This window comes from Canis aureus, chromosome 23, assembly GCF_053574225.1.
Source record: "Canis aureus isolate CA01 chromosome 23, VMU_Caureus_v.1.0, whole genome shotgun sequence".
In the NCBI taxonomy this organism is placed as follows: Eukaryota; Metazoa; Chordata; class Mammalia; order Carnivora; family Canidae; genus Canis; species Canis aureus.
Genome location: NC_135633.1, coordinates 38,571,466 through 38,597,541, shown reverse-complemented (window position 1 = coordinate 38,597,541; position 26,076 = coordinate 38,571,466). Strand labels below are relative to the sequence as shown.

General features: G+C 46.9%; 1 protein-coding gene across 4 annotated transcripts in view; it reads left to right on the top strand.

The window, feature by feature from the left end:
• Positions 1 to 26,076, top strand: part of ME3 (malic enzyme 3) — a 186,601-nt gene that overhangs the window by 116,881 nt on the left and 43,644 nt on the right. For all 4 annotated transcript variants that reach the window (XM_077867354.1, XM_077867357.1, XM_077867355.1 and 1 more), the window contains exons 4-6: positions 7,107 to 7,182; positions 13,660 to 13,821; positions 22,460 to 22,563. In XM_077867354.1, coding sequence (XP_077723480.1) covers positions 7,107 to 7,182; positions 13,660 to 13,821; positions 22,460 to 22,563 — 342 coding nt within the window. The remainder of the gene's footprint in view (positions 1 to 7,106; positions 7,183 to 13,659; positions 13,822 to 22,459; positions 22,564 to 26,076) is intronic.

Genomic DNA, 26,076 nt, shown 5'->3' with positions numbered 1-26,076 from the left:
AAGAACTATAATCAGGTCAAAATTAAAAAGTCTATTTCTGAGATACAATAAAAAATGGAGCCTCTAAGTGCTGAGATAAATAAGGCAAAAGAGAGTGATATAGAAGATAAAATGATGGAAAATAAGTTAAGAAAAAGATAACTTACTGGATCATGAGGGGAGGAATCAAGAGATCAGCAATACCATAAAGTGAAACAATATGAGAATAATTGGGGTCCCAGAGGAAGAGGAAAAAGAAAGAGAGAGTGGCAGAAGGATTATTTGAACAAATTATAGCTGAGAACTTCCCTGGTCTCGGAAAGGAAACAGGCATTCAAGTTCAGGAGGCAGAGAAGCCCCCTCAAAATCCATAAAAATAGGTCAGCACCTTGACATATAATAGTGAAGCTTGCAAGTTTCAGAGATAAAGAGAAAATCCTGAAAGCAGTTTGGGACAAGAGGTCCTTAACCTTAAAGTGTAGAAACATAAGGCTGGAAGCAGACCTGTCCACAGAGACTTGGCAGGCCAGAAAGGACAGGCATGATATATTCAAGGTACTAAATGGGAAATATATGCATCCAAGAATACTATCTCCAGCAAGGATATAATTCAAAATAGAAGGAGAGATAGCTTCCAGGACAAACAGAAACTAAGAGAATTTGTGATCACTAAACCAGCCCTGCTGCTTTATAAGAAATATTATATAATAATACTTAAGGAATACAATCTTTAATAATAAGAAGAAATATTAAATATTAAAGGGGATCTGCTAAGTGAAAAGAGAGCCCAAAAGTAACAAAGACCAGTTAGAAACAGAAACAATCTACAGAAACAGTGAATTTACAGGTAATACAATGGCACTAAACTCTTATCTTTCAATAATTACTCTAAATATAAATGGGCTACATGCTCCAATCAAAAGACACAGAGTATCAGATTGGATAAAAAAAAACAAGATCCATTGATAATGCTGTCTACAAGAGACTCATTTTAGACCCAAAGACATCTCCAGATTTATAGTGAGGGCTTGGAGAACCATTTTATTGCTAATTTACATCAAAAGAAAGCTGAGGTAGCAATCCTTATATCAGACAAACTAAATTTTAAACCAAAGACTATAAGAAGAGATGAAGAGGAACACTATATCAGGGTCTACCCAACAAGATCTAACAATTGTAGATATTTCTGCCCCTAACTTGGGAGCACGCAAATATATAAACCAATTAATAACAAAATTAAGGAAACATATCGATAATAATATAATAATAGTAGAGTACTTTAACACCCTACCCACAGCAATAGAGAAATAATCTAAGCAGAAGATCAACAAGAAAACAAGGGCTTTGGGCTTTGGGGCAGCCCCGGTAGCGCAGCAGTTTGGCGCCGCCTGCAGACTGGGGTGTGATCCTGGAGACTCAGGATCGAGTCCCACATCGGGCTCCCTGCAGGGAGCCTGCTTCTCCCTCTGCCTGTGTCTCTGCCTCTCTCATTCTGTGTCTATGAATAAATAAATAAAATCTTTAAAAAAAAAAGAAAAGAAAAGAAAACAAGGACTTTGAATGACACACTGGACCAGATGGACTTCACAGATATATTCAGAACATTTCATCGTAAAGCAACAGAATACACATTCTTCTTGAGTGCACAGGAACATTCTCCAGAATAGATGACATACTGGGTCATAAATCAGGTCTTAACTGGTACCAAAAGATTAGGATTATTCCCTGCATATTCACAGACCACAATGCTTTAAAACTTGAATTCAATCACAAAAGAAAATTTGGAAGGAGTACATGGAGGTTAGAGAGCATCCTACTAATGAATGAGTCAACCAGGCAATTAAAGGAGAATTTTAAAAATTCATGGGAGCAAATGAAAATGAAAATACAACAGTTCAGAACCTTTGGGATGGAACAAACGCAGTCCTAAGAAGGAAATGTATAGCAATACAAGCCTTCCTCAAAAACCAAGAAAAGTCTCAAATACATACCTAAAGGAGCTAGAGAAAGAAGAGCAAATGGAGCCTAAATCCATCAGGAGAAAAAGAATAATAAATATTAGAGCAGAAATCAATGAAATAGAAACCAGAAGAACAGAACAGATCAATGAAACCAGGAACTGGTTCTTTCAAAGAATTAATAAGATCAGTAAACCCCTAACCAGACTTAAAGAAAAGAGAAAGGACCCAAATAAATAAAATCATAAATGAAAGAAGAGAGATCACAACCAACACTGAAGAAATACAGACAATTACAAGAACATATTGTGAGCAAAACTCTTTGACCTCAGCTATAGCAACCCCTTGCTAGATACATCTCCAAAGGCAAGGAAAACAAAAGCCAAAATGAAGTATTGGGACTTCATCAATATAAAAAAGCTTTTGCCCAGCAAAAACAGTCAACAAAACCAAAAGACAACTGACAGAATGGGAAAAGATATTTGCAAATGTTTTATCAGAAAAAGAGCTAGTATCCAAGAGCTATAAAGAACTTATCAGGATCCCTGGGTGGCGCAGCAGTTTAGCGCCTGTCTTTGGCCCGGGGCGCGATCCTGGAGACCCGGGATCGAATCCCACATCGGGCTCCCGGTGCATGGAGCCTGCTTCTCCCTCTGCCTATGTCTCTGCCTCTCTCTCTCTCTGTATGACTATCATAAATAAAAAAATAAAAAAATAAAAAGAACTTATCAAACTCAACACCCAAAAAACAAGAAAGTCCAGTCAAAAAATGGGCAGAAGGGCAGCCCCGGTGGCTCAGCGGTTTAGTGCCACCTTCAGTCCAGGCCGTGATCCTGGAGACCCAGGATCAAGTCCCACGTCAAGTTCCCTGCATGGAGCCTGTTTCTGTCTCTGCCTCTCTCAATCTCTCTCTCTCTCTCTCTCTCTCTCTATCTGTGTCTCTCTGTCTCTCATGAATAAATGAATAAAATCTTTAAAAAAAAAAGAAATGGGCAGAAGACATGAACAAACATTTCTCTGAAGAAGCCCTGCAAATGACTAATAGACACGTGAAAAAATGTTCCACATCACTTGTCAACAGGGAAATATAAATCAAAACCACAGTGAGATGCCACCTCACACAGGTCAGAATAGCTAAAATTAACAACTCAGGACACAGGACAAATAGAAAGGGGAACCCTCTTACACTGTTGGGAATGCAAACTGGTGCAGCCACTCTGAAAAACGGTATGGAGGTTCCTCAAGAAGTTAAATAAAGCTACCCTACAACCCAGCCATTGTACTACTAGGTATTTACCCAGAAGATACAAACATAGTGACACAAAGGGGCACCTGCACCCAAATGCTTATAGCAGCAATGTCTACAATAGCCAAATTATGGAAAGAGCCCAGATGTCCATGGACAGATGAATGGATAAAGAAGATGTGGGAAAACCATAGCTGGAGGCATCACAATGCCAGATTTCAGGTTGTACTACAAAGCTGTGGTCATCAAGACAGTGTGGTACTGGCACAAAAACAGACACATAGATCAATGGAACAGAATAGAGAATCCAGAAGTGGACCCTCAACCTTATGGTCAACTAATATTTGACAAAGCAGGAAAGACTATCCACTGGAAAAAAGACAGTCTCTTCAATAAATGGTGCTGGGAAAATTGGACATCCACATGCAGAAGAATGAAACTAGACCACTCTCTTTCACCATACACAAAGATAAACTCAAAATGGATGAAAGATCTAAATGTGAGACAAGATTCCATCAAAATCCTAGAGGAGAACACAGGCAACACCCTTTTTGAACGTGGCCACAGTAACTTCTTGCAAGATACATCCAAGGCAAGAGAAACAGAAGCAAAAATGAATTATTGGGACTTCATCAATATAAGAAGCTTTTGCACAGCAAAAGAAACAGTTAACAAAACTAAAAGACAACCTACAGAATGGGAGAAGATATTTGCAAATGACCTATCAGATAAAGGGCTAGTATCCAAGATCTATAAAGAACTTATTAAACTCAACACCAAAGAAACAAACAATCTAATCATGAAATGGGCGAAAGACATGAACAGAAATTTCACAGAGGAAGACATAGACATGGCCAACAAGCACATGAGAAAATGCTCCGCATCACTGGCCATCAGGGAAATACAAATCAAAACCATAATGAGATACCACCTCACACCAGTGAGAATGGGGAAAATTAACAAGGCAGGAAACCGCAAATGTTGGAGAGGATGCGGAGAAAGGGGAACTCTCTTGCACTATTGGTGGGAATGTGACCTGGTGCAGCCACTCTGGAAAACTGTGTGGAGGTTCCTCAAAGAGTTAAAAATAGATCTGCCCTATGACCCAGCAATTGCACTGCTGGGGATTTACCCAAAGATACAGATGCAATGAAACGCCGGAACACCTGCACCCCGATGTTTATAGCAGCAATGGCCACGATAGCCAAACTGTGGAAGGAGCCTCGGTGTCCAACGAAAGATGAATGGATAAAGAAGATGTGGTTTATGTATACATGGAATATTACTCAGCCATTAGAAATGACAAATACCCACCATTTGCTTCGACATGGATGGAACTAGAGGGTATTATGCTGAGTGAAATAAGTCAATTGGAGAAGGACAAACATTATTATGGTCTCGTTCATTTGGGGAATATAAAACTTAGTGAAAGGGAATAAAGGGGAAAGGAGAGAAAATGAGCGGGAAATATCAGAGAGGGAGACAGAACATGAGGGACTCCTAACTCTGGGAAATGAACAAGGGGTGGTGGAAGGGAGGTGGGTGGGGGGTAGGGGTGACTGGGTGATGGGCACTGAGGGGGGCACTTGATGAGATGAGCACTGGGTGTTATGCTATATGTTGGCAAATTGAACTCCAATAAAAAAAAAAGATGTGATATATCTATACAATGGAATATTGCTCAGCCATCAAAAAAGAATGAAATCTTACCATTTGCAATAACATGGATGGAACTAGAGGGTATTCTGCTAAGCAAAATAAACCAATCAGAGAAAGACAATTATCATATGATTTCACTCATGTGTGGAATTTAAGAAACAAAACAGAGAGGTGCCTGTTTGAATTCTAGGAAAGAAACTGAGGGTTGCCGTAAGGGAAGTGGGTGGAAGGATGGGGTAACTGGGTGGTGAGCATTAAGGAGGGCACTTGATGTAATGAGCATTGGGTGTTAAATGCATCTGAACTCTACCTTTGAAACTATTAATATGTTGTATGTTAATAATATATTTTAAATTTAAAATTTTTTAAATAACAATTTTGGGTGCCTGTGTGATCAGTGAGTTAAGCATCTCACTTTGGCTCATGTCGTGTTCTCAGAGAGCCTCACATCCAGCTGCCCTCAGCAGGGAGTCTGCTTGTTCCTCTTCCTCTGCCCCTCCCTTGGCTTGTGCACTCTCTCTCTCAAATAAATAATTTTTTAAAAAAAGTTTTAAGTAACAGTTTTACTATCGTTATCAGCAGAACATTTACTCTGTCCAAGAGACTGTCACTAACAAAAGCCAGAAGTCTTTTTTTTTTTTTTTTTTATGAGAGACAGAGACATAGGCAGAGGGAGAAGCAAGCTCCATGCAGGGAGTCTAACATGGGACTTGATCCAGGGACTCCAGGATCACACTCTGAGCCTAAGGCAGACGCTCAACTGCTGAGCCACCCAGGTGTTCTGCAAAAGCCAGAAGTCTTTAAGATGATAGAGACTTGGAGATATTTTGTGGCTGATGGGAAGCTAATGGAAAATCTAGAGGAGAGCAAGAAGAGTAAAATTAAGACTTTATAATATTCATTGGAACAGAAGAAATGAAGGAATTGTCTGCAGACACAGAGGTTTGCAGGTTTGGTGGTGGGAAGCTGACAGAGATACCATTCCATGGCTTCATGTGACGTCAGAGGCAAGGGGAGTTGGGGGAAGGTGAGGCAGATGGAGGTTTGAGAACAGGGCAGTTGAAAATATCTTTGCAAAGAGTGGAAAGAGTGAATTTTGACCAGAGAAACACTGAAAGAACAAAGACTGTTGGTTGTTTAGAGTCCATGTGGGTTGACAGTGGAGAATTTATAGTAGAGCCAGTCTGTCTGCCCTGTGGTAAGGCTCTCTCCACCTGCCCTTAGCTTCCTGGGTGAAGCAGACCGGGAAGAGAGAGTAGGAGTATACAGGGTTGGGAGTTTTAAATGACTTGCTGAGACCAAATTGCAGGGCCAAGGGTTTTGACCGTGTTGGCTAGGGCATGATTTAAATAGCGGATCCAAAATCTGAGCATCTTACGAAGCCATGAAAAGTACTGTTTGGAAGTCTGAGTAAGCCAGGGCACTGGGGGCGGGGGGGCTGTTCTCCCACACCTCCCCAGCCTACTCACATTGGCAAAGCAGAGTGAGTGCTTCTTCAGCAAAAGGAGCTTTTCTGTGCTCATTGGAGAAAAAAAGGGAAAGAAGGAAGTGGCACAAACTACCCCAGGTATACATATTCTCACAACCCTGGTCCCAGGGCAGAAGACTCAGGTCCACATACAAAGGCCCAAACATAAATAAAAGTTCTAAATCAAGCTAATAAACTGTTAAGTAAAATATGTTCCACCTTCCTGCTTTTACAGATACATCTTCATGCTGGTCTGGAAGGCCAAGTTTGAACTTAGAAGTCATGTACTCCAATGCTGCAGAGAAAAGTGGTTCATGGCTGTCAGCCCTCCCCTCTTCCTATCCCCAACTCCATCCCCCCATTGCCCTGAGGCCTCACGTACCTGTGTCTGGACACCACAACCCACATGTCCAAGCTCCAGTCAGCCCCAGGCCTAGGGGTCTGCCCACCATAGTGTGGTCTGTGACCTGGAGAAGAGGCCAAAATGGTTTCCTCAGTCACTCAGAGAATTCTGGGGTACTGGGTGCCTGGTCTAGAAGGAAGAAGGGAGAGTGGAGGCACTGGTGAGCACAGGTTCCAGGTGGGCACATCCCTCGGCCCCATGAATCCCTTGCCTTATGGTGAGGATAAATTGGAAGAAAGAAATGGTCCTCTAAACTGTTAAGGGCAGGGCCCTGCCTTGCCCAGGTCTGTGGGAAAAATGAAATGGTGCAGTGATACACAGTATTGTGGTCTTTGCTCTGTTCCTAGTCTGACTGCCTGGTTTCCCTGTGTGTCCGTGTTTTGTTTCTCCTAGTGGGCTGTTCATCACCATTCATGACAAAGGCCATCTTGCAACAATGCTGAACTCTTGGCCAGAAGACGATATTAAGGTATGATCATGTTTTCTTTGTTACTGCTCAGGTGAAGCCTTTCAGCCTGGACCAGAGTCCTCCCCAATTAGAAAATGAGCCATTGCACCACTGAAGGCAAGACACTGCACAGCTTTCCCGGGCCCAGAGCATGGACTGGTTAGAGCCAAGCATGAATGCACCAGAGAGTGGAGGTTGACACTGACCCACACCCATGTGAAATTGCCCTTATCATTATCATTATTAATAGTAGTAGTAGTCTGGAGACACGTTCAGCATGTACTGAGTACCTACTAAGTATACACTGCCAGTTTCCATGGGGGAGACGGGGAAATCAGACAGTTTCTTCTCAAGTAGCTGACTTTTATGTGGAAAATAAGAGAGACACAAAAGACTAAGAGGGAACTTGGTCAGGGGTAATGAAGCACACATTGCTGAAGGTATTCAAAACGGCAGAGATTATTTTCAACCTGAGGGGAAATCTAGGAAGACTTCATGGGAGAGGTGACATTGGCGCAGGGCCTTGAATTAAGGAGTAGCGTTTGGCCAGATAGGCTTTGGAAAGAGTAGGACATATAGTGGGGACAGTCTGCAGTAAGAGGAAAAGCTTAGAATGAACAGTACTTTCCCCCCAGCGTGTACATAGTCAGAGGTTGGGGGTGGGTGATAGTTGTATGCAGAGTGACAAAATAAACCTGCCATTTCTTCCGGGAGTATCAGTTTTACTCAAATAATCTATGAAGAAAACATTTTTATATAATAAACAGGATATAATATGCAATGTAAAGTTTGTATTAGTTTTGAAATATTAAACATGCAGCTTTGTAGAAACTTGTTAGCCTCTGGCTACATGCCCAGGTCTCCTCCTGCCACAGGGACTTCTGTGGATGAGTATGAGGGGCTTTCATGACTAAGATCCTTGTCGCTTCTGCAAATGAGTAAAGCGAAAATGCAAAACATCTGCTGGGGAAGGCTTGGAGCTCACTGGGCCCAAGATAAATACTGGGATACCATCCTGCCTGACCAGAAGACTGAGGCGCTCCACTACTGCTTCCTCCCCTGGCCTTCCCTCCCTGCTCCTGCCAGTTCTGCATTTCCCTGCAGCAGAGCCACCTCCTCCCCAGCTGCTGAGTTAAGGTGGCAGTTTTCCAAGGCATGGGTATCTTTAGACCCTGATGTTGATGGGGAGACGTGGTTCAGAGGAGCTTCTGAATCAAGTCACAGGATAAAGGATGACTTTCCGTGGTTTCCCAGCCAGAAAGCTGAATGTTGAACTGCGGTGTCGGAGAGGCAGGCAGGGAGAGAAGTGAGGCCAGAGCCCAGGGCTAGGGGGACCATGAAGTTTCATGGGCCCCTCTTGTGCGAGGAGGAAGGGGCGGGCCAGGCTGCCCAGAGCTGTCCAGCATAAATCACAAAGAGGAGTGAGAACTGCTTTTCTGACTCTTTCCCACAGTGGCCTCTGCCTTGAGCCTGAGGAAGACTCAGCTGAGAACAGCCCTCTTCCTCACAGCTTTCCCAAGCCCCTAAATCTCTGCCTCATCCCAGGCCCAACAGCTTCGGGGGGAGGTGCTGAGAGGCAGCTAGGCAGTGAGGCCTGGGGAGTAGCCTCTGCTGCTGAGCACCAGCCATGTGGGCATCCCTGCCAAGACCAGGTGCTAGTGCCAGGTGCCTGCCCATAATGCACAGGCCCAACACATGGTAAACACACTCCGTCCTCGGTATCAGAAGGTGGGTGTCCTAGGGAACACTCTCTGAGGTGAACATTAGCTTGTTAGGGAGTGCTCTTGGGATCAACACCTCTAGGAGGGAAGGAAGCAGGAGAAAGCCAAGAGAGAGGTTGGGCTGAGTGAAATCTCAAGGAAGACTCACCTGAGCCCATGAGGTGCCTCTGGAGCTGGGGTGGTCCTGCACAGTCAACCCGAGTTGGGCTGGGGAGCCCGGCCTTTATCCCCCTGCACTCATCAATCATCGCTTGTGGGCTGCTGCCTTTGGAACAGGGTGTGACTTTGGGCAAGGTAGCTCTCCTCAGTCAAGAAAGTTCTCAAAATGGGCCGACATCAGAGGGCCCAGCTGAAGGAATCACTCCTTGGGTCCCAAAAAGGAAATGTGGGCAGCGCGTCCCCATATCCACCTCACACGGCATCTGCCAAGTGCTTTACATAGATAGCCGCAGCAACTTCTAATGACCTGTAAGTGGTAGGGATTATTATTGCCCCCATTTTATAGACAAGGAAGCTGGGTGTCTGCTTGTGAAGGGTGGAAGGAACCAAGCTTTGAAACTGCAGACTGTGTGTTATGTATGTTGTGGAGAGAGAGAAGAGGAGGAAAAAAGGAAGAATGAGGGCTGTGGAAAGCCCATGACATAGCTACAAGTCCAAGGAAACTGGGGCTAGAGCAAGCAAGGAGTCATGACCTTCGGGGCAGTCTGCAATCAGCCCCACTGGGTCCACCTAGGCTAAGGGACATGAGCAATAAATCAGAAAAGGCTGTAGGTTCAAGCTTGGTAAACAGAGAAAGAATGTGGCCCACCCTCACTCTTAGTCATCTGAAATACAGAAGAGGTATGAGTTGCAGATTCCATTCAAACAAGGAAACTGTGATCCTGTAATTCAGTGATAGTTATTGCTGGACTCTAAAACCCCCCAGTGCTTCTCAAGTTTGTCCTCAGATTTTGACCCCTACTGACTAGTGGCCCTTGGCATCCAGCTCCATTGATGTCATGAAAAATAGGATCCCCAGCATCTTCTGCCTGAACTTGTTCATTCACACCAGGTTTGAATCAGTCCTGTGGAGATCCTTTGCTGTCTGTGTTGGATCTATTTTGTTGCCCACCACTTATCCAGTTTGTATCACATTTTGCAATAACCAAGCTAAGTAACTGAAGAATCAAAGATGACAAGACTCATTACTTGCCCTAAAAAGCTTAAAGCAAGTAAGAACTCCCATGAAAGATGGAGTTCTCATCTAACTATAATACGGGGGAGAATGGGATAGGTGTTTGGAAGAGAAAAATGCCATGGGAACTCAGAGGAGAGAGAGTGACAGCTTCCGGAAGGGGAGTGTCATGGAGGAAGGTGGCTTTGTACTGTTCCTGCTTAGAGATGACAGTAGAAGCCACAGTTTTTGTATGGCTGACCTTCTCAGCCATTGGCCACCATGGTCTCCGCTTGGTTCCATTTCATTCACTCATTTAACAGATGCTTACTGCATGGCCTTTCTGTGTAATGCTGAACTAGAGAGAATATGAAACAATTAAAAATCCAATATGACATCTTTGTGCCAAATAATAACCATCATAATAATCACAAGAGCAGCAACCATTTATTGATCACTCCCTAAGGCACCTGGTTAAAATGAGACTGATATTATCTCATTTCATCTTTACAACAATCTCCCGAGTTAGATATGATTATCCCCCATTTTATGGAAAACTAAAACTCAGAAAAATTATCTGTTTACCTAAGATTACATATGGTGCATTATCAAGGAACCTGGTTATCAGACTCCAGAACCCATGCCATTAACCTTCAGGTTATTTGGTGAGATAAAACGAGCATTTTTTAAAATGTTAAATAAGAACCCAAATGTTTAAGTAGCACTTTATGCAGGGCTTGGCAAGCAGTACTTAGCCTATGTTTGTGGAAGGCAGGCAAGCAGACAGGAAGGGTGAGCAGGCTGGCTGTGTGGTCGCCACAAGTGCTAGGAGAAATCGCATCAGATTGTAATGGGCAGAGTTTGCCTGCTGGAGACAGAGAAGGACCTTCTAGGAAACAGGAATATAGGGGCTGAGAGAGAGATTATAGGTGAGTCCAGAGTGTGTCTGGGAGGAGTGAGGAGGTTAGTTTGGCTGGAGTAGGCACTTGTGTGCAGACAAGCAGCAGGAGATAAGTCAGAACGTATATTGGGTTCAGACCATTAAAGAGTTAAATATTTTGGACTCTATTCTATGGATGGTTTGAGGTCACTCAAGCAAGGTCTTTGAGCCTGGGAATGGCATAATGAAAATAGGCTTCCGACACAGTGACTGTGACACTGGTTGGCAGGAGAGACTGGAAGGAAGAAAGATGAGTCTGGTTGTGAAGCGGCTGTAATAACTGGACCACTACCACCGTGCGATGGAGAGTAGAGGGCAGACGGAAGAGAGACATTCCCTCAAAGGAGACATTCACTCTACTCCATGCAGTAGAGTGCCCGGGCATGGTTCAGGCCGGAGGGGCAGCACTGCAGAGCCCCATCACCATCTGGAAAGGCCCCACAATTGTAGGGATAACAACCTGGAGTAGTGACTGACTTCCTCTGGTTAACTCACTGCCCCTTGAAGGAGAGAAATTCTGAGAGAATGGGAATCAGAATAAGGAAGCTTTGATCAGGAGAGATGGTAGAGAAATGCCCTGAGTCTAGGCACCCAGAGCAGTATGAAGCCACAGGCTCCCGCAGGGAGAGCTGCCAGGGGGAAGTCAGAGGTGGGCTGTGGGGAGGGCCCCACAGAGGCAGGGAAGAACTTGACCGAGAGCATAGGTGCTTTAACCCAGCTGAAATGGCGGTAGAAGGAGCCCAGAGCCAGGAACCACAAGCCTGATTAGAATCCTGACCTGCCACGTGCACAAGCAAGGTGACTTTGGTAAGTCATCTAATCTTTCTAAGATACCTGATGTGGAAACATCCAGTCCAGTGCATGGCATCTGGCTGATACTTAACAAATGTATATAAAACCTGAAGGTCTTAGAGCTTCTGTTTGCTCACCTGTGAGGTGGGAATAACAATCTCAGACTCCCCTACCTGCCAAGGCCGCGGGAAGAATCAGGTGGCATGCGGGTTAAGAACACTCTACATAGAGGCAGCAGATCAATCTGAGGGAAATATCATGATCCTCATGGGTCTCTTGCACCTCCCCCATCCCCCAAGTCACCTTTCCAGAAGCAGAGGAGTGTTTTTAAGAATCTCTATACCTATTTCTACCAAAGGGCGGCAGCGGCCTTTGTGTGCTCTTGCCCTTAGAGAGCTAGAGAATACAAATGATAAGATGTCATGGACCTTTGGGTATTGAATCCTAAACTTTTCCTTCCAGGGCAAGAATGGGTCTTCATCCTTTATCCCCAGAGCTTACTATTGCACCTGCATGGGCTGAACTGAGCCCTGTGATGCCCAGGAGCACCAGGATGTCCATAGCTCAGAGCTGGTCCTAAGCCCTGGTCAAAAGCAGGCTTCAGTGGAGGGATGGAGGGCCCTACTAACTTAACTCACTCGAGATGGAGGGAGGCAGTGATGGTGAGCAGGTTGGGGTGACCTATAAACTTCACTGTCACTGGAGGGGATCTCTGTCCCCTGACTTTCAAGACCCTTCACTGACTCCTGCTGCACTTTCTGTTCCCTCCTTTCATGTGACCTGCACCTCCTTGTTCACCACACAGAATCCACAGCCTCCCCACCTCTATCCTACATCCAAATGTCCTGCATCAAGTGCCTTCTCCCCAGCTCTACCCCCTATGGACAGTTTTCTCCTGCCTGAGGTTTGGACACCCTTTCAAAGGGTGACCCTACAGGAAGTAAACTCTCCCTTCTCTCCATCTTTGCTGCCCTCAGGCTGTTCTGTGGCACTCACTTTCCTCCCAGAGTTGTTAATTATAAATATACATGTTTCATCTCTTTCTCTCTCTTTTTTTTCTTTTTTCTTTTTCTTTTTTTTTTTTGCCCCTTAGTTTTATGGCCTGAATTCATACATACTTGTTACTACAAATGAGCAAACTGATGCTCCTCCTCCCAGGATCTGGCAGGGTGTCAGCAAAGTAGGTGCTTCATAAATATGTAGTAAGGAAATGAATAAATGAACATCTATCAGAATCATAGTAATTTCTATCACCATCAACTTCATCAGCATCTGTTAATTAACAGTGAGTAAGCCTCGAACTAGCACACAGTATATGACTACCGTAATTATTTTCCAAAGCACAAAGGTAACCCCAGTACAGCTGAGAGCCCTCCTAGGTTCATGTGAAGTAGCAACACCAGCAGTCACAGAAGCCCTGACCTTTGCAGTTCGGACTCATTATACCCCAAGAGCAGTCCTGAGAGCATTTCCATCGGCCTCTAAACCCGGGGCTTGTGGCAGCAGCATGAACACTTGTTCCTCATTGTCCCCTTTCATTACATCCTTCCATCCCCACGCCCAGATCTTGAGCTGAGAATATCTGCTTAGTTTCTTCTAGGGAGAGTGACCAGTTGTGGTTTTCCTCCAGCTGTTTCTGCTGCCCCTCCTCCCAAACCTCAGAACACAGGGCAAGATGTCAGCTCAGCTCAGTGGGGCTTCTCACCAGCCTGCCAGGATGGGGACAGAGAGAAGGACTGTCACCTGTAATTGAATAAATCCCTTGGCCTTTCCCCAAACTAGCAGTTTCGTCCCCCAGCAGAGAAGGTGGGCATCCAGTTGTCAATGCTGATGTGGGATGGTGGCTAACATGAGCACTTTGTCACAAGAAGCGCTTCCCTGATTGTTTCCAGGCCGTGGTGGTAACCGATGGGGAGCGCATCCTGGGCCTGGGAGACCTGGGCTGCTATGGCATGGGCATCCCCGTGGGCAAGCTGGCCCTGTACACGGCATGTGGAGGGGTCAGCCCGCAGCAATGCCTCCCCGTCCTGCTGGATGTCGGCACCAACAACGAGGTAATGCACTGCCTGGGCCCGGGGCCCTGGGGCCAGAAGGTGGCTGCTGGAGTGGGGTGGGGGGCACCTTCAAGGGGCAGTTATAGCTACACAGCATTGAGCCATTGCTTTCCTGGGTCTCCTTCTCCAGGGCGCTTCCCCTGCATGGCTATGACAGGGAGATCTTTCTCCTCCTTGCCTGCCCAACCCGGTCCCTTCCCCCAGCCACTGGGTCTCTGTGCTCCCCTTTCTCCTCAATGCTCTCTGCACCCTCCATGACCCCAGCTTGGGCCTTGTTTGCTTCCCCATGCCATGACTGCCCTCTGAAACTTCTCTCCAATTCATCAGTGAAGAAGGTCCCTTGATGCCAGCAGGAGTGGCTGCCGGGCAGTATTTTTTCAGCATTGTAGAGGCAGGCTGCCGCAATGAAAGAATTAAAACCCAAAGCACCAAGGGCCAGAGGCTGAAATATCTGAATCAGGCAGATGCGTGTCCTGTAAACCCAGGGACAGAACGAGCCCCAAACTGTTGGTGAGATCCACCAGCAGATTCCAGATGGCTTGGGATTTAAGGAGCTCAAACCACAGGCAAGAGTGTGACTGCTCTGGGTACCACCTGGGGACACCAGGGTTTCTGTCTATAGGTTCTGCTCTGGGTCCCTGTGAGAGGGAAGACAAAAAACTACCCAAGGATTCTTTCTTCATGACATGCATCTCTGAGTTTATTTTTTTTAATTTTTTTTAAAAGATTTTATTTATTTATTCATGATAGTCACAGAGAGAGAGAGAGAGAGAGAGAGAGAGAGAGAGGCAGAGACACAGGCAGAGGGAGAAGCAGGCTCCATGTGGGGAGCCCAACGTGGGATTCGATACCGGGTCTCCAGGATCGCGCCCTGGGCCAAAGGCAGGTGCCAAACCGCTGTGCCACCCAGGGATCCCCCATTTCTGAGTTTAAAGTTGATGCAAATTCATCTTTTAAAAGTTGGGGAAAAAATTGAGAATCAGAGAAGTGTTAAAAAATAAAATATCGTCACACAACCAGTACTAATTAGGCTTTACATTTTGATATATTTCCTTCCAGCCCTTTTCCCCTAAATCATTTATAAAAGCAAAATTGGGTTTATGATGAATATATAGTTTTATATCCTGCTTTTTAAAACTTAACTATATATGGTGAGTTTTCTCTCAGGTCATTAGCCATTATTGCACAAATGTCACTTTACTAGCTGCCTAGTGTGTCACAGTTTACAGAGGAAACCTCCCACAGCTGGACACTCATGTTGTTTCTAGTATTTTTGCAAATATAAGTTTTACCCTGAGCCCATTTTTGCAGATCAGTCTTTGTGTCCATGTGTGATTATCTACTTAAGGTGATTTCCTACAAACAGAAATGTTGAGGCAAAGGGAATGGTCATTTTTTAGATTCTTGATTCATATTGCCAAAAAAGTTATCTTATTTGCATTCTGCAGTGATTTTTAAAATACTTGCCATGAGTCTTTGCCAGGCCTTCCTCTTCCCTGGACACCATACATTCCCATTTCTAAACGAGAAAACGGAGCTCCTAGCGAGGAATGGTGCTTATTCAGGCTTCAGTCACAGATGCAATCGAATGAGAAGACAGCCAGGCAGACCTGGCTTAAGAGCAGGGAAATCATGGGTGTGGGATAAGGCAAGACCAGGGATGTGGAAGAAGTACTGGCCTGGGAAGCGGGGACCCTGGTCCCAGCACTGCGGGCAGCCAGCTGAGTCCCTGTGCCTATTCAGACTAGATCCCCCTCTAGTTCAACGAGGAACTGGAACAGAAGGTTTTTGAGTGTTGTGCCTCTGAAGCTCTTCTGCATATGCCTCCCATCCAGCCTAGGAGACAGGAGGCAGGATGGTAGCACAAGCCCTATAGTTGCTCAACAAGACCAGTCTTCAAGGTCTGCTCCACGCTGTGGTTCTCTTCCCTAGCCCAGATGCCTAGCTTTTGCAGAAATTGTCCTTTGGTCTCAACATGCGTGGAATCATGCAGCCATGGATGAGTGTAGAGTGTAGTGAACTTTGTTTGGTTGTCCTTTCCACCCAATTCCTCCTGCTATGTTCCAACTGGATTTAATTGAGACTTTTAACTCACTGTCTCCTAAAAGCTGGCTCTGACCAAGACTGAGTCTGATCATAAGGGCACTATATCCCCTGAAAGGGTGCTGGTTGCCTCTAGGAGATGTGTAAGATCCTGTGTCATTGAAGGTCTGACGCCCTGCAATGATATGCTGAAATTTAGAGTTGTCCCCAACTTGTAATAATCCCCCCAGAAGAGATAGTGAGAAACCCTGAGTAAACCATGGTCAAGCACTTTTCACAGACCACCGTGCTGAAGCTTGACAGCACAGAGAAATTAATTTGCCCCAAATGATCTGCTAGGAGTGGCGGGGAGGGATCCTAACCTGTGTCTTCCCTCCTCTGCCCACACCACATCTGCCTGCCTGGGTTGCCCACTGCTTTAGAAGCCAAGGTCATTGCTTGATTTTTAGAATGTTTCTTACTAAAGTAACCTTAACACATTATTCAAAATCTTAAAAGGAAAGAGAAATGGCATGTATCCCACAGTGCTACATCCATGTTCCTTTCCAATATTCATCTATGCAAAAACATAGACGGAGTAATAATGTGCCTGTAATTTTGTTCTCATTTTTTCAATGAATGTTATTTTATGAACATTTTCTCCCTACTTACTTAGCAAAAGTTTATTGAATGTTTAGTATGTGTCAGGCTCTCTGCTAGGCATGAGGGAGATAAATGAGAGCCAGGGCATGGGTGGAATATTCTAGTTGTCAGTGCTTCAACCCTGTCACCTAATTGATCATTTTAATGGCTAATGTGTTCCTTCTCCTCCGAGTGTCTGCTTCTCCGCTTAGAGCTTTAGGCCTCTGCATCACTTCTCCCTGCTGGGCGTGGGAGGGAGAGAGCTTCCGTTGGATCTGCCCTCTCTTGGCAGGAGGGACCAGAGTATTCCCCAACTGAGAGGAGGATACACCTGGTGAGAGCAGGTGCACACCATGGGGAGAGAGAGAGCGGTTCCCACCCAGGGCGGTAAGACCAGTGCCAGCACTGCCGTGTGCCAGGCACAGCTCGAGGATTTCACTCTCATGTCATTCTCACCCCAGCTGTGTAGCTGTTGCTGTCCCATGGATTGTAGATGAACCTAAGACCGACACGTGTGAACTGCTCACCTCAGGTCCCATAGGCTAAGGGTCAGAGTCAGGGTTTGAACCTGGTTTCTCTGGCTTCAGAGCTTCCTTGTCCACCATGGCGCACTGCTTCAAGAGGTGCAGATTTGCGGTGTAGACCGGGTAATGCAGAATGGGAAAGGAGCTTTTTCATGCAGTCAGGGTCCCACGGATACTCAGGCCCAGGCCCAGGGATTATCAATGCTATATGCATGGTCCTCTCGCCCCAGAGGAAGGCAAACTCCCACCAGACCCTCTTCACAAAATTCAAGACACAAAAATCCAAAGTTACAAAGTGGCCAGCATTGGGAAGACGGTGGTTTTGCCCTTTCCAAATGCATTTACTGTGTGATCTTCCACACTACAGTTCTTTAAAAAAAAATAATAATAATAATAAGTCAATTCATAAGATTCCCTCCTCCCCAGAAGTCTTGAGGGCACATCTCTCCCCTAGAGCAAGTCAGAGCAATAGGAGAGAGAGGCTTAACCTTGCAACTTCCATCTACATGTCAGTGCAGGGAGGATACTGTTTGAGGAGCTGTAGTATCAGGATAACCAGACCGTCTGCATGTGTGTCTCTGTGAAAACTCCTGAGGCAACAGGAGCTTTAATCAGTCAAGGAAAACACCCTTCAACATTTCCTGTTGAAGGAAAACATCTGCTGTTGACAGCCCTCAAACTCTGAGTCACTTTTACCTGCCGACCCCAAGGAGGTTTGGAAGAATGAATATGTCGGGCAGCAATCCCATGAAGAGGGACATCCCATGATTAAGTTCCAAAGGGACAAAGCCAGGGGACCCCTCCACCCCCTGCAGAGAGGACCACCTGCTGGGGGCCTCGTCATGGTGTGTGGGGATTGGTTTGTTTCTCTCGTTTCATCCACATGCAGCCAGAGACAGCATCACTGACTATCCCTGTTAGAAGGGACCTGAACTATAGTTGACCCTTGAACAACCTGGGAGTGAGCGGTGCTGACCCCCACACAGTTGAAAATCCATGCACAACTTTTCAGTCTCCAAACACTTAACTACTAACAGCCTACAATTGACTGGAAGCCTTGCCAATTACATACAGTTGGTTAACACATATTGTGTATGTGTATCGTACACTGTATCCTTCCAATAAAATAAGCTAGAAGAAAGAAAGTGCTATTAAGGAAATCACAAGAGAAGATACATGTACAACACTGTACTGTATTTATCGAAAAAAATCCACATGTAAGTGGACCACTACGTTCAAACCTGTTATTCAAGGGTCAAATGTACAGCTCAGATCTCTCGTTTCACCCAGGAAAGGGGGTGCAGGGCAGAAATGGCTTCTTCCCCAGGTTTCATTCCAAGCCCACTGCGCATGCCGCTCCACACTACAGGTCCTGTAGGGCAACCCCAGGGCTTAGCTTACAAATGGCCTCTGAGCCTTAGAAATCTTCACCTGGCAGAAGTCTTGAGTCTCAGTGGATTTTAATGAGGAGGATAGCTTCTTGGGGAGACACGGGAACAGACTATCCACAGGCCTGCAGACAGCACCTTGGGGGTGCTCCTGGACTCCTAGGGAAATGTGAGGTCACCAGCAGATCTGAGTGCTGAAGGGCTGCTCCCACCTGGCAAGAGCATCATGACTGCAGCTGCTGAACAACCAGCAGTCACCGTGCGGTGCTGTCAGACACACTCGTTCTCCATGTGCACCTGACCTGCAAGGGTGCCCTTCCTAGGATCTTTGTAGCTCACCCCTGGGCTTAACTGAGCACCCAGGGATATGTGTGGTAGGCATGCCTACCACCCTGGGAGGGGAAAGTGTGCTGTGTCCACAGCAGGAACCCCCATGACCCAGACCCCCAGCTGCTCCCTGAAGAACCTTTTAGTGTGTCCGTTGCTACACAAGATAAATATTTTTCTGAGGCAGGAGGTTCGTCTCTTCCAGCTTAAATCTGGGACTCAGTGAAGAGGAGGAAACCATGTTGTTTTCACTGACATTGTGTCTCCAAAAAAAAAAAACAAAAACACCAAAGTCACAGACCTAAGTGACAGAGCCTAAATTCAAACCCAGGCCTGCCCATTTGCAAAGCCCCGACCCCCTTCTGGTTCTAAAGCCAGTCCCAGACTGAGGCCCACCCAGCCGGAGCCGGGCAGTGCTCTCGCCTCTGCAGGACGCTGCCTGCCAGCCTCCAGGGCTCCTCCCACCTCTCCTGACACGGTGACCAGATTTAGCAAAGCAAAATACAGGATGCCAGTTCAATTTAAATTTCAGATAAATAACTAATTGATTTTTGCATATGTTCCATGCAAAACTTGGGACATATTTAGGTTTAAAAAAATGTATTGCCTATCTGAAATTCAAATTTAACCAGGCGTTCTATATTTTATCTGGCAATACTACCTACTAAAAACTAGACGTTTATGTAAGGGAGTCAAGAATAGAGGAGGGCTGCAAGGAGAGTCCAGGCCAGGTAGCCGTCCCACAACTTGCTGGCAGCTATTCTTACAGGCCCGTCCCTCAGCAGGACAGAGGGCAGAACGTGGACTTCTAGCTACGTGTTGTGCCAAGACAGCCATGAGTGCTCTACCCTGTGCTGTTTAGGAGAAGCCATTTACCCTCCTGCCGGAGGAGGTCCAATCGGCCGGGGATGGGGACTCCAGCTGCCATTCTGTCTGTCACTGCCCCCCACCCAGCCTCATCGGAGGATCACAGATACCCCCCACCTTCCCGGCCACTACCCAATTCCTCCAGAGGACCAAGCAGAGCATGAGGGGCCACTCCAGGTCACCTGGCCCCCACAATATGGAATACTGGGGGGAAAGGGGCAGTGTCATGAGATCCAGTCAAAGCCAGGCTCAGTTTGAGCTTAGCCTCTCCCTGGCTGTGTAAGCTTGGGCAACATCCATAAACCTTTGAACTCCACCTTCCCCATCTATAAAATGGGAATGAGAATATGTAAGATAGAGGGATCAAATTACTTTTGATTCAGGAGTGAATTATTTGAAAGGTGTTTTTTTTTTAAGATTTTATTTATTTATTCATGAGAGACACAGAGAGAGAGGCAGAGACACAGGCAGAGGGAGAAGCAGGCTCCTTGTGGGGAGCCTGATGTGGGACTCGATCCCAGGACTCCGGGATCACGACCCGAGCTCAACCGCTGAGCCACCCAGGTGCCCCTATTTGAAAGTTCTATACAAATAGAAGAAGCTCTTTTTTAGTGCCAACTCTGTAGAGAAACTTTCTTTCCAATTTCTGGGTGTGTACTTAGTTATGAAATAATTCGGGCATAAAATGTTTTAATATAATAGCAAAATATAAGAATGTTTTAAAGCTTTCATAGCCACCCTTATATCTCAGTTGTACCTCTTTATGGTTGACCCAGGTATACTGAGAAATTTTTGGAAAACCCTAAAATTCTGCAGTATTACTGGAGAATTGGATTTGCCCCAGAGACCGCAGATGCAGCACTGAGAAATTCACTTTTTGCTGCCTGGGGTACCAGTGATTCAAATCTGTCACTTGGCAGCATTACAAGTGACAACTCACTGTGAACCTTGTAAGTCCCTATACAAACTAAAAACATGAATGTTTTCTGCAGGTGCCAAGAGTTCCACTGTTTCTATCATTTCTGTGTGTGCCCTTCTGGGCTGTATGTGTGTGTTTCTGAGAGTTGAAATCACATCTATGCAATTCGGAATCTGCCCTTTTTTCACTTTAAATAATCTCATGCACATTGGTCCAGGTGGCTGTATAGTCTTAAAAACCACCTATATTAATAACCGCCTAGCTTTCCATCAAGTCATCACATTTATTTTATGCTTTGCCCTTGGCTGGATGTCTGCTGCCTCTAAGTGGCTTTCAGAGGGTCACTTTGGAGGTGGCACGAGAAGAGTGGGCACTGATGTGCCCACCGCCATCCTTCAGTCTCGCAAACACACACACCTGCCAGGGCAGCACCCTAACCTATCTCAGGGAGGTATGATCCAGGGGTGAAGGGAGTGAGAAACTAAGGGCAGGGCCCCCTTTTTTGCTGCCAGTAAGCCCACCTCAAATTATGTGGACTCAGCACTGGGGGTGAGAGTTTAGAAGGATGATGCTGCCTATCCTTTGCTATCCCCTACACCTTTGCACAACCACCTCTGTAGCACCGTCAAGACAGTATGGATTGACAGCAGTGTCTTCAACAAAAACTAAGACAGTTCTGGTTAATGTGCAAAGAGCCGCCCAGGTGGTATGGCTGTGTGTGAAGACCGTGGTGAGCGCTGGAGCCAGGCAGCTCGGGTGTGACCCCTGACCCTTCCACCTACTGGCCCAAGGTCCAGGGGGCTCATTTTACCTCTCTGTGTCCCGCTGCCTCATTTGTCAAATGGAGGAAATAACAAGACCTGCCTTTGTGTCTGCTCAGGCCCTCTAGAAGACAGAGGTGTGAAAGGTTTATCAGGGGACACCCATGGAGAATGAAGAGGGGAGGAGGAGGAGGTGGCGGGTGGGTGGGGCCCTCAGACTCCTGTGCAGGTGTGACACCTGTGAAAGGAGAGGCCGGAGGGAGACCTCAGTAAGAAGAGCCCAGGCCGCAGTGCGGTCCTGGGAGAGCCTCAGGCGGGTTGACGGCAGGCCTCAGCGAAGGTTCCCTGCGGGAGGGCGCCCCGGCCCCACCGTGTGCAGCCAGGGCCAGGAGCAGCCCAGGGCCAGCAAGGCAGCTGAGACTGTCCACCCACCCCCCGCCCTCAGCGGGTTCTCTTACGGGAGTCCCAAGCCACACACCTCCATGGCTGTCCCACCTCTGAGGGGAGACATTCTGGTACTTAGAACAGTCCTTAGTATGTGGCACACAGGATGCACCACACGGGTTAAAGCTGCTGCCACTACTTCATAGCGTGTATTAAAATTCACAAAGCTCTTGTACATATATTATTTCATTTAATCATCCCAAGCACCCCGTGCAGCTGATATTTCATCCCCATTTGACAAATGAGAAGACAAGTCCCAGGGGTCCTGTGATTTGCCCGAGGTCACACGGCTGGTCAGGGATGGGGGTCAGACTCCAACAGAAGCCCCTCGAGGTGGGGCTGTGGGGTCCTTACCTCTGCATCCTGCAGCTCACATAGAGATGAGGATAACCCAGATGCTTACGAGCATAACCATAGCCATAACCACATAACCCAGAGCTCACAGTTTTGGTGACACAGACACAAAGATAGATAACTCCTGGAGACCCTCACGCATGGAATTCCTTCCTATTTCCTAAATACGCCAGGTACTTCCTCCTTCTGCTTCCAGCCCCGAGGCCTTCCTTGTGCTGACTTCTCCACCCGAAGGCCCAGCCCACCTGTCAGAATCTGCCCATCTCTTTTTTGTTGTTCTTGAGAGACAGTGTGGCCTGGGCTCTTCTTACTGAGGTCTCCCTCTGGCCTCCTCTCTCTGGTCCTTCCTGCTAACCCAGGACTGTTGAGCAACAATGCTGTCTGTTCCAGGAGCTGCTCAGAGACCCTCTGTACATTGGGCTGAAACACCAGCGCGTGCGTGGGAAGGAGTACGATGACCTGCTGGACGAGTTCATGCAGGCTGTGACAGACAAGTAAGTGGGTCAGCCTGTTCCTTTTGAAAGAGGACTCTTAAGACATGGTATGACTCAAGTCAGCACTGGTTTCAACAAGAGGCAGAAGATGCATGCTTTTCTGCATGGTCTGAAAATTGCAGCTTGACCCTATCCATGTATTTGGAAGACACAAAGCCAATGGGTTTGTTCCATGGGAGAATCTTTGGGAGCAGGGAGGACAGAGAAGAGGGTTGATGACAGAAGGCCTGTGACTGGGAGACAGTTAAGTGTCTGAGGTCCCAGGAAGAAAACAGCAGCTTGTCATGTCAGCTGTCATTTTCCACCTGTATCTGAGGACTGAGCAGCGCTAATGAGCCACCAGAGCAGGCCATACAGGCTGTGGGCCTGCAAGATTTATGAGGTGCCATCTGTGTGCTGGGGTGTGTGATATGGGCAGCTTCTGCCCCCCTCACTGCCCCATCTGTCTGCCATCACGGCCACCCGCACACCCTGCTGTGTCTGGCGTGGTACTGGGGACAGAGTTCTGGAAACAGCCTCCACCCACATGTAGTGTGATGGGCAAGTCAGTCAAGACAGAGTTTCAGCAGCTCAGCAGGCTCCTCCAGACCCAGCAGGTCCACTAGTCATTTGAAAACCTCCAGCCTTTCTTGCTATCCCGAGAGTGCCCAGGTCCTGGCAGGGCTGGCCTGGGTATCTTTGGCAAAGTCCTCCCTTGCCTGCGCTCAGCCATTCTGACCAAAGCAGTGAGCTGGAGGAGCGCTGCTCTGGCCTCCATGGCTTTGGGGGTGCAGGAAAACTGGACTTGACTCTTGACCCCACCGCCTCTACCTCTGTGATGTCATGGAGCAGGTTACTGAGCTTCTAAGTCCCCTCATCTGATCTCCCTATCCAGCGATGAGAAGCAAGCTTTTAATCATCATAGTGGGGTTTTTTTGTTTGTTTGTTTTTGTTTTATTTTTTAAGATGAAAGAAAATCATATTGTACTTACACAGGATGGGAAGGATCCTATAGAAAAGAAATTCGTAAGGGAGTGTGGGGGAGGGGGAGCTAAAGTTCCAGAGTAAATGAGAGGGCTTAGCCTTAGATATGAACACAGAGGCTGGGCCGCAGGGACAGGGAGAGGGCCAAGCACTGGGGACAGGTGCAGGCAGGTGGGCACATGAGGTGGGGGGGGCAGGAGGCCCTCTGAGTGAGGACGGTGCTGGAGGTTTAGGGCTGGAGGAGGTAAGACCTGCAATGTCCAAATGACGGTGCTAGAGGATGGTTGCTGGACAGCCCCGTGGGCACCCCCGCAGATCACTGGTCATGAATTTAACCTATTTCTGTGTTTTTCTCAAGCCAGTGTCAACTGTCAGAATGTAGGACAGGAAGAGGCAGAGATTAGGATTTAACCCGGGCTGGGATTCTGAGGGGCAAGAGAGAGAAAGAGAAAAGAACTGCGAGTATCTTCAAGGGGATGGTTATGATGATGTGTCCTGGGATCTATGCTGAGTAAGAAGGGACATGAGGACATTGTGGGGAATTAGAGGTCAGTGACATGCAGATCAGGGGATGGTAAGTCCTAATGAAGCTTAAGAATTATTGAGTTGGGTAAAGAGAAAATGAGCTGGACAGAGAAGAGGTGGTAATCAGAAAGTTAGGTGTCCACAACTGAGATCATAGAGGAGGTGCTGCTACTGAGAAATAACCACCAAGGCAGCTGAGGGTCAGCTGCATTAACAGAGCCGTAGCGTCTAGAACAAGAGAGGCGAATGGCCCAGCTCATTCTCCCCACTTTCAGACCATCCTGAGCACCACATTCGGTTGCAGACAGGCTACTTTAAGGATCGTAAATTGCCTGACATGCCTTTGGAGAGTAGTAGCCATGACAGTGAGGGGAGTCAAAAGCTTAGCCTGGTGGTGACAGGAGTTAGGGACTGCTCTGTCTGTATCAGTGTGCAGTACACCTCCAGATATCTGAAAGCTGTTCTTCCAGAAAGGGACTTGCCCTCTTTCCACATAGCCACATGAAGAAGAACCAATTGGTAGAATGGCAAAGGAAGCCGTTTTCAGCTCAAAATAAATCAGAGTTGTCTCACAACGCACCACACTCTCTGTAGGAATGAGTTCTCTGTCACAGAAATAGTTCAAGTGTAGGTTGTCAATGGTGCTATGACAGGAGGAAATTTAAGCATCAGAGTCTCTAAGATCCCTTCCCACTCTGAGATTCCATTCAGACCACGCAAGATCCCCGCGTGGCTGGCAGGATAGGTATTACTGTACTCATTTTTGTGGAAGAGGACACTGGGCCCCTGAGAGGCTAAGGACCCTGGCCCAGGTCTCCAGCATGTGGCAGGACGCAGGTAGAACGTGGGTCCTCTGGCTCCAAGGACAGACTGCTTTCCACAGCGCGGAGGAAGAGGAGGGGATGCAATGGGCTTGGAGGGCCTGCTTTCTGCTTGGTGGGTCCAGGGCCTACCGCTTATCTAATGAGTCAGAAGTTATTGCACGAATCCCCAAAGAGAAGTCTTGCTATTCGTGTGAGGAGGTTAGATAAACGAGGATGTGAGAGATGCTTCCACTTATCATCAGAATCAGCTCCCAGTGTCACACACAGGCAGGCTGTCGGGGGACTGGGGAGGGCACACATCAGCCAAGAGGAATGTGTCCTCCAGTGGAAATGATGATAGGTTGACAGTTGCTTGTTTTGACTCTCTAACAAGCGAAAGCAGATGTTTCTGTGGATACTGTAGGTGGGAAATGAGACACTCTGGGGAATATATAGCCTCAAGATGGAATGCCCCAATGGGGGGGTGAGTCAGCAGCCCCAAAGCTAAACACAGTGTATTTTAAGAAAGAACCTTGGGAAACCTTGACTTCTGCCTTGAACTGCCTTGTCTTTTTTCCAAACATCCTGCTGCTGAGAAGCTCCACCTCCTTGCCCCTGTCTCCCAACGGGGGTATATCTTAAGGTGGTTTTGCCCAAAAAAAGAGTCACCATGGCTCTGTTACTGTCCTGGAGCTTGGCCACTGGGGACCCCGCAGGGCAGAAGGAATAGCCACGTACGTGCGTGCGCGTGCTGCTCAGAGCTGAGACCGAGGCTACCGCCCACACGGCCAACATGGTCATTCCGTCCTTCCTGCTCTTTCTCTGCCGTGTAGACCCAGGCACGGTGCTTGACTCACAAGTCTTCCCTGGCCACCATTTCCACTTACTTTTTTTTTTTTTTTCCATTTTGGTTCCTTACAATAGAATGGATGGGAATGGTTTGTTTTCCTCTTGCACCTGGAGCCATACCCTGTCGGATGCTTGGACAGAGTTTGAGGTCAGCAGAAGCAGCTTCAGTCTTTTGATGGACTCGGGAAGGGACCCTCGCCCTTTCCCTGGAGCTCCCCACCCCAAAATAGAGGCTCCTAAGGTGCTGAGAGGAGTGATAAGGAAGAAGGCAAATGATAGTTTAAAAAAAAAAATAAATAAGAAACCTGACGTTTTAAAAATCGGCTGCTTTTTAGCTCCAGGAAAACGTTCTCTTTGAGTCTCTCCACCTTTA